Raw genomic sequence first — 8621 nt, 5'->3', positions numbered from 1 at the left:
ATATTTAGGTCAAAAACATGTTTTTAAATATTTCATAAGTGAAATCTAAAAAAAAAACATCTTAATTAATGTGTTATCAATTCAGTTCTGTTTAATTGTCAACTAAAATAGAAGGACAGCTTTACGTTTGAGTAATTGATTATTTGAGCAATCAAGCTTATCACAACAATACCACCTTAATGTTTTCATGTACTTGTAACGTGCATGCGTGATTTATGCATGTACTGATGACTGTACTTTTGGAACCTGTCAATCTCCGTCATTCTTTCCCCTCCTCGAAGGTCCAATTGTCCGAGTTCCGATTTCCGGGAACAGGTGGGCTGTTGTTGGTGCTGGTGTCCAGGTGCCTGGTGAAAAGGGAGTGGGCGATGCTTTCCTGCGGTTTCCATGACGATGATGCAGATGCTGCCCGGGACAGGAGCTAAAGCTGCGGCACCACTCCCGGTCCGGATATTATCTAGCTGCAATGCGATTCTCCTTCCCTTTGACGAAATTCTTTTTACAATTTTTAATAAAGCACATCGTGAGCTGGAATTTCAATTAGGACCCTGCGTACAATCAAAACAACGCGCATGATTGCAGTATATTAATCCAAATTCCCTTGAATAATAAAGAGTGTCAAGCTGTAATCGCGAAGATTAGTAATAATAATTTTAATTACCCACACAAGTCATTGCAAACAATTTTTCCCACATTTCATTGAAATTCCGCTAAAGATACACAAGAGATTTATTCACTTTTTCATCGTATAATTAAAGTCGAAGGAGTATATACAAAATAAATATGATTTCATGCGGTTTCTGCCTCATCGTTGCAGTGTGCGTGATTCAGATTGAGATTAGGTTATGAGTGACTAAGACTAGGGACTATCAACTAATGGATCCACGCTGGCGATGAATCGCATTCACGAGCTGTCGCGGGGACTACTAAAGCTTAGGCTGGTTCTATTTCTTTTGACCAGGGATAATCTCTCTCGTTTCTACACCTTGAAGATGCCAAAGTAGCTTCTGTTGTTCGCCTCCCGTAGAACGGCATTGCGATCGTTGTGAATGTCCTTCAGGTGGATCCGCTCGTTCCGTTCCAGGTGGATCAGTCCACTGGTGTGGCAGGTGTGCACCTTATTGGGCATGTTGGTGGGCACCGTGTTCAGGCACTGCAGGAAGGGAGTGTCCCCTTGGAAGACGATGAACCCGTTCTGGTCGTGCGAATTGTTGTAGCATATCTGGGCGTATACGTAATATAGGCCGGGATTGGTCACAGTCAAAACGCCGTCGCGCGCTTGAAAGTGTCCTTGATAAGCGTTATTCTCATTATCATTTCCTATATACATGTCTCCATGATAACCTGAAGATGTTAAGAGGGAAATTTATGAAATTGACTGGAGAGGAAAGGTTCATCAAGTAAAGATTCCTACCCGTGCTTCCTTGGTGTCGCCTTCTGCTGCTCAGGTGGAAATGGGCGGCTGGTTTCGAATCCTCGGATCTGGCTGAAATAAGAGAGTCACCTGCGAATTAACAGAGGTGCGAATAGAGATTTGGAATTCGTTTTCTGCCAATTGTATTTCGCATTTCTTGACTACGCACCTTTGCGGACCAACAGGCGACGATGGCGGGAATGCATTCTGCGACGATGGTGAAGTGCAGATGAGCTGTAGAAGTAGATTAAAGAAATAGTTTTATAGTTAGCTACTTTGGTGGGTAAATATAAAGTTATAAATAATTGTTTTTATTTTTCTTTAAATCGTTTTTATGTACCTACCATTAATATAAATATAAATAAAAATAATTTAACTATTTTAGTATTGGTAAATATAATAAGATATGTTATTTATTTTTATATTATATATAAATTGTGTACCCATTAGTCGTAAAGTAAAAGGGTGTATTGTATTCGTCGGGCAATATGTAACAGGTAGACGGAAGAATTTTCGACGCGATATAGCCATGCCCGTCTGTGCGTATGTCTGTCGCTCTGTCCGATCGTCTATCAGTTTCTACGCGAACTAGTCTCATAGTTTTGAAGTTGTCTTCTTTCTTTTGCAGGTAGTATATAAGTCGGAAGTTCCGACTCGGAACCAGCCGGATCGGTCTACGATATCATATAGCTTCCATAAGAATAATCTCTTCTACTCATTTTTTAAAGTTTTAGAATTTCGAATTAAATTTAAGTCAAAATTGTATTTTAATAGGAATGATCTGCAAGGGTATATAAGCTTCGGCTGGCTAATTGGTTGTGTTTATTAATACCTATCGAATAGTAGAAGCAAGCATTACTTTTTCTTCAGCTTAGTATCGGGTATCTGATAGTCGGGGTGCTCCACTATAACAATCTCACTTGTGTATATTATATTTCTCACCTCTCCTTGGAAACAGCCTCCGTGGATGACTTTTCCTGCAGCTCCGTGTGATTTCCCTGAACATTCTGCTGCTCATTGCGTACATCGGCAATCGAGCGAGATTTTCTGTGTTGGGGTAAATCCAATATTATGTTAAATATGTGTAACACATGAAAATGCGCGTCGTTCTCACCTCTCCTTCTTCTTTTTGTGGGCGTTATAGCTTGTGAAGTCTTCGAAAACATTGTCATCATTCGAGGCGGAGGAGGCACTGTCCGTTTCGCCATCGCCCTCTGCTGTGGTCGCGGATGTGGGCGTGGTCGTTTCAGAGTGTGCATTGTGCAGCTTGTTTAACATATCGGCGTAGTCCTCGTAATCAGTGATGCCATCATCTTCAGAGCCATAGCTATCGTCGTCCTCCTCCCCATCTGCAATGGGATCCAGACCATCATCGTCGTCATCATCGTCCTCGTCGTCCGTAAGGCCATCCACCTTTTTCGGATAGTCGATGAGCGCATTCTCGTACTGCAACGAAGAGATGGGATGGGGTCAGCATTTTGGGTCAGAACACTTGGCCAAGTACGTGACTGCAGCTGGCACAGTCCTGGCTCATATATATCTCGCATTCATTTGGGACGTTCATTTTTAGACACACGCCCGCGGCAAAAGCTGTTTCGTCATCATCCTAATTGATGGCGCCTCCCTCAAAGACATAATATATACACATATATAAAAACATATTCAAAAGCGAAAAGACTCTCAAGCGAATTGCCTATACAGATGCCCAGCCATCAAAATATAAATAAATCTTAAAATCTTGAAACGATCTCTGGCCATTAGGCCATTTGATGAGATCCGATCAATCGTCACATAAAGCCAAAAGCAATCGCTCGCCTTGGACGACTATATTTACGGATAGAGCCTGGTACTTTTCCTGAATTATTGGGGCTTTTGCCTTTTGTCACTTGAGGATTTGTATCCCATAAATTACTTGGACCGGCTGGCGCCTCGTCCAAACCAAATGTATATCATACTTTAATTGAGTGTTTCTCTGGGGAAAGAGACATTATAATAAAATTAATGTATCACAATACCCACAGGCTTTTTGAAAAGCGTCTAAGAAAAAAATAAAGAAGAAAAACAGATGAATTCGCTCCGAAATTATATTTTAGCACATATTTCTAAAAATATATCTGTATGTCCCACACAATAACCACAAAAAATGTCTGGGTATTTTTTGAGGCATTCTTTTTAAAAGTGAAGCGCTTGCTATACGAACTAGGAAATACCTTATAAGATATTGGGTATAAACAAATGCCAGATAATGTTATTTAAAATTGGCTAATATTAAACACGAAAACAAATAGTTTAGCGATGGCCTAATAATCACTCAATAACTGCCTCTGGGAATAACGAAATCATTTCCGACTTTGTAAACAATGCGAGAGATCTTTATTTGCCGCAGACAAATGTTACACTCCGCCCATAGATAAATAGATGGTGCTTAAGAGTAATTTATACAATGGCTCACCTCCTTTTGGAACTCGTCAAACTCATCCAGATAGTTAATGCCCAATCGCTGTTGGAGATTATCGACGACTCGCTTCAGACTCTTCAACTCCTTGTCCAGCTGCGTGACCCGCGATGTCTGCCAGATCTGGAATAAAATTCAATTGTTTAGACTATTCTGAACTCGATTTTAATTATCAAGTCATTATCACTTTGGCAATCAATTTAATAAGCCTCAATCAAACATTTATAGTGTCTGCTCGGGCCCAGCACATCATATAACACCCAGTGCCGCGAACTTTTACCACCCGAAAATATATAAAAAATAACTGAACAAACAGATAAAGGCGAGACGAGACGAGCTGAGAGAGATTTTGTGGGGAAATACGCCGAGGTACCGACACTTCGCCACTCAGGCACATAATCTGCTTAATGGATCATTAACATTCGGGCCGTGCAGAGGCCTTATATACAGACACTTCTCATTTTTCGACTGCCACCCGAAATCAAAAAAGAATGGCTCAACTTAAGCCACTGTGCGCAGACGGGGGGAAAATATACATACGTAGGTACAAATAAAAACTTGTACTGAATTCTTGTATAAATTATGGACAAGAAACTTGTTTGAGGCTCGTGTTTCGGATTCCAGTAAACCACTTTCCATTAGGGCTTATCGACCGATCTGTAGATCGATCGTAGCGCCTGCAGTGTGTCACTTTCACAGAGGCCTCCAGATGATGAGGGTCAACTGCGTTGCGGTCACTGCGATTGGATGTCAGGATATGGAAGGGGCAGCAAAATTGAATTAAACACAGAACAACTTGAAGTCTTAACAGAGATTTATGGGGAAAACAAAACTTGTGGCCCACGTCAGTGGCTGAAGCCAATCATTTACAAGTCAATTGTACGATTTCCGTTCACTTAATCCAAAGTTGAGTGGGTCATGTGGGACTTCTAGGGAAGCGGCCGATTCAGATCTAGAATCTTAATTTTTGCAATTCAAATCCGCCTTTCAGCGTGCAGAGTCATTTTCAAAGTTACCAGCGAAAAGAAAAAGCATGATCCAACAACCCAACATCCCAGTCAAAGATTTATCGGTTTTCGAATGCACACCAGAACAATCCCCAGTGGCATTTAAATTGGTTCAACAAAAACAAAACAGACATGTACCGATAAACAACTCTCTACCATCTGCATCCGCTTTATTTGGATTAGCTGGATCATTAGAAACCGATTTGGCCCAAAGACGTGTCGGTGATGACATCGCTTGATCAGCCAAGAAGCCGGCGACTTTTCTGTTCTAAATATAGTTCCATGCCAAATTATAGTTAACGCATCTGCGACGGTCACGGATCATAAAATCTGTTTTCATTTCAATTTATGCATCTGGGGAATTTCGTATTTAATTTGGCATCAACAAAGACTTTGTGACAAACAGCTCTATAAGCAGAAGCGTGCCAGAGGTTAAATATTCATTTTTAGATTGCGATTTCGGGGGTGTCTATATATGTGGTATGTTTGTTAAAGTCCAATTTGCATTTATATTTATTCGTAATTTATTTTCGCAAGCTACTGAAATAAACATTTCCGAAGAATAGGAGTCTGTTCAGAGTCTATAAGGCAGTTCATGGCTATATGATCTCTTCTTTTTGCCTTTACCGGTAAAATCTTGTTTCCAAATTAAAAAGAAAACTCGTTCCAGACAGATAACACATAACACGTAGTCGAAATCGTAAATTATGTGAATTAACTACCAAAATAAACCATCCTAGGAATTATATTTAAAACCTTTTTAAAGTAACTCTTATCAAGTGGGTGATAATGGCACAATAACTAGTAGTCATTGTTTTAACTGTTTTAAAAAATCACATTAAATGGTTAATGATACTTGCTCAATATGGCGCAATAACTTGTAGTCATTGTTTAACTGTTTTAAAAAATCACATTAAATGGTTAATGATATGTGCTCCAGTTTGGCTCCGAAAATACCATTTAACAACATAGCCAATTCAACGATTCATTCATATCTTTATTCTGGGAAAACACCCAACCATAACTGATATCCCCACGCCTTTGGAATTCCGGCGAATCTTTGATTGTCACACGGTAACAAGAAGTATTTTGATATGGCATTGCTCTATTACTGTAAAAACGATTAATTATAATCTTCGTTTTAACTTTATAACTGCAGTTAGCATGCTAAGATTATTTACACTTCTATTCTAGAAATACAAACAAAGCGTTTTTGTTTAGAAACCTACATTTATTTTGCTAAATGGCTGGAAGCCTTATCTAGGGTACTTAGATATAGAAAAGTTATTAAAAATGACTACAATCGGGGGTAACACTGAAATCTCTTTGGTAAATGTCCTACGTACATTAATACGGTAGTAGAACATTTTATGACACCCCGAAAAGTTTGTAAAATATTGTAATTTATTGTCATGACTGGAAACGTTAGCTGTACAAATAAAACGAAAACTAATTTAAACAAATATAACAAATACATATATTTATACCCTTGCAGAGGGTATTATGATTTCAGTCAGAAGTTTGCAACGCAGTGAAGGAGACGTTTCCGACCCCATAAAGTATATATATTTTTGATCAGCATCACAAGACGAGTCGATCTAGCCATGTCCGTCTGTCCGTCTGTCCGTCTGTCCGTCTGACCGTCTGACCGTCTGTCCGTCTGTCCGTCTGTCTGTTTCTACGCAAACTAGTCTCTCAGTTTTTGAGCTATCGGGATAAAACTTTCCCAAAAGTCTTCTTTCTATTGCAGGTAGTATATATGTCGGAGTCGACCGGATCGGACAACTATATCTTATAGCTCCCATAGGAACAATCGGAAAAAAAAAACTTTAAAAAATTCTAGCTTCGGTGTTTTTTGAAATATTACCTTCTACTTTTGGGGATGTTATTTTTTAATTATTTCTGAATTTCGAATTAATTATTTAAAAAATCGGACTACTATATCATATAGCTGCCATAGGAACGATCGGAAAATTAATGGAAAAGTAATAGGAAATAAATTCTAGCTTCTTTGGTTTTTATTGTACTATCTTCTACTCTAGGATATGACTCTTTTTAAATATTTCCGAATTTCAATTTTAATTTAATCAAAATCGGACGACTATATCATATAGCTGCCATAGGAACGATCGGAAAATTAATGGAAAAGTAATAGGAAATAAATTCTAGCTTCTTTGGTTTTTATTGTATTATCTTCTACTCTAGGATATGACTCTTTTTAAATATTTCCAAATTTTAATTTTAATTTGATCAAAATCGGACGACTATATCATATAGCTGCCATAGGAACGAGCGGAAAATTAATGAGAAATATTAGAAAATTGAACATTTTTGCGATTTGTTAATTAATAGGAATGATCTGCAAGGGTATATAAGCTTCGGCTGGCCGAAGCTAGCTTCCTTTCTTGTTTTTTAATTAAATAAAAAAAATTATTAAGCCTTGTTGAAATCTTGCATAAATGTTTTTATATATTGGTCTTACTTATGGCCGCTTCCTAAAAAAACGTTTTGGCTTATACATATTTACATATTGCTTTGCAGCAGATAAGAGTATATTTGGTACGTAAAGTAGTGCAATTAATAGGTTAGAATATCTTCAGCCAAAATAGATCTGTTGACCTACCCTATGAACTTACCGTTAGAGCGAGAATGGCAATGACCAGACCGAGACCGATGAACCCCAAAACAAAGGGGATCATCTGGCGGGTGCGTCGCTGGGCGGTCGCCGCACTGGTCGCTTTGGCCGGAAAACCATCGTTGGCACTCGTTGGCGTTATAAACGGCTTGAGGGTCTCGGCGGTCATAATTGATGAACACTGCGGATCTTAGAGCGGCCGGGGCCTTCAGATACGGATGATATTAATGACGATCTTGCCCGCCCACTCAAGGGCACTCGACAGCTGTTCCCACTCGAGCTTTGTCGCACTATGTACACTGTATTTTTTTATATATGTATCTCAAAACACCCTCACAGAAAGATGATAAGCTGTAACATCTACAATATAGATAAACCACTCGGGCTGCTGCCCTTTTGAGAGATGATATATTCTTTGTCTAGACGGGCGGATTTTCTTCGCGCTGCTGCTTGTTTTTCCCTTCCGCGAACGCCAATTTGCACAAGAGATCTGCGAGAACGAGTTTCGCGAGATATCTTTCTCGTTTTATCAGTTCTTGTCTGCGATAAAAGCCAAGCAAAACACAATGTTGACGAGCTGCACTTATTTTTAGTAATTGCCCGATGGCGAAATTCGATCTTGGTAGTTAACTGAAACGGTTAGCTTTTTCTGCTTGGCAGGCACGCACGCGCTTGCTCTCGATCTCAGATTTTACCGGTTTTTTTGAACGTCCGTTCGCGTCGGCGGTTCGAAAGAGAATGAATATGGTGATATGAATTGAGAACGGGAACTGAACTGAGCGAACGAACGGCACTTGCTTTCTCATGTGCGAGCAGGCAGGAGAGCGAGGGGGATAGAGCAACTCTGCACGTCTCGCTCTTCCGCACGTCGAGGATGCGGGGCATACTTAAGGGCGCCTGCGCTATTTACTTTGTGTAATTAATTTTTGGCAACTCTCCCGGGGGTGGTGTTTCTGGTGGTACAGTGGACCCTGGTTAAAAAAAATAAGAAGAAACGCATTAAGCAATTTTAAAGGATAAACTTACAACTAGCACAGATCTTAGATAAATTCCTAATTTTCAGAATCAATGTATTTTGGGAAACTGATTACGAATACGTTTGGTTTTAGT

General features: G+C 39.5%; 1 protein-coding gene across 2 annotated transcripts; it reads right to left on the bottom strand.

Annotated features, from left to right (window-relative positions):
- Positions 1 to 708: 708 nt before the first annotated feature.
- Positions 709 to 8238, bottom strand: egr (TNF superfamily member 12 eiger). Of its 2 annotated transcripts, none has more exons than XM_017142580.3 (7): positions 7513 to 8238; positions 3867 to 3992; positions 2529 to 2860; positions 2357 to 2461; positions 1584 to 1648; positions 1415 to 1504; positions 709 to 1344 (listed from the first exon to the last, which is right to left on the bottom strand). In XM_017142580.3, the coding sequence occupies exons 1-7, from the start codon at positions 7678 to 7680 to the stop codon at positions 980 to 982; spliced, it is 1251 nt and encodes a 416-aa protein (XP_016998069.2). In that variant the 5' UTR covers positions 7681 to 8238; the 3' UTR covers positions 709 to 979. The 2 variants fall into 2 exon arrangements, with proteins under 2 accessions (XP_016998069.2, XP_016998070.2); XM_017142581.3 differs by having other exon boundaries at positions 1415 to 1486.
- Between the last annotated feature and the right edge of the window lie 383 nt (positions 8239 to 8621).

Source organism: Drosophila takahashii, chromosome 2R (genome assembly GCF_030179915.1).
Source record: "Drosophila takahashii strain IR98-3 E-12201 chromosome 2R, DtakHiC1v2, whole genome shotgun sequence".
In the NCBI taxonomy this organism is placed as follows: domain Eukaryota; kingdom Metazoa; phylum Arthropoda; class Insecta; order Diptera; family Drosophilidae; genus Drosophila; species Drosophila takahashii.
This window is presented reverse-complemented; position numbering and strand designations above follow the sequence as displayed.

Excerpts from the sequence above, each read along its gene's own strand:
- egr (XM_017142580.3), bottom strand. The coding sequence starts at position 7,680 with ATGACCGCCGAGACCCTCAAGCCGTTTATAACGCCAACGAGTGCCAAC. Across the intron at positions 3,993-7,512 it reads TTGCCATTCTCGCTCTAACG|ATCTGGCAGACATCGCGGGT; the intron begins GTAAGTTCATAG and ends ATTTTATTCCAG. Across the intron at positions 2,462-2,528 it reads CACAAAAAGAAGAAGGAGAG|AAAATCTCGCTCGATTGCCG; the intron begins GTGAGAACGACG and ends ACCCCAACACAG.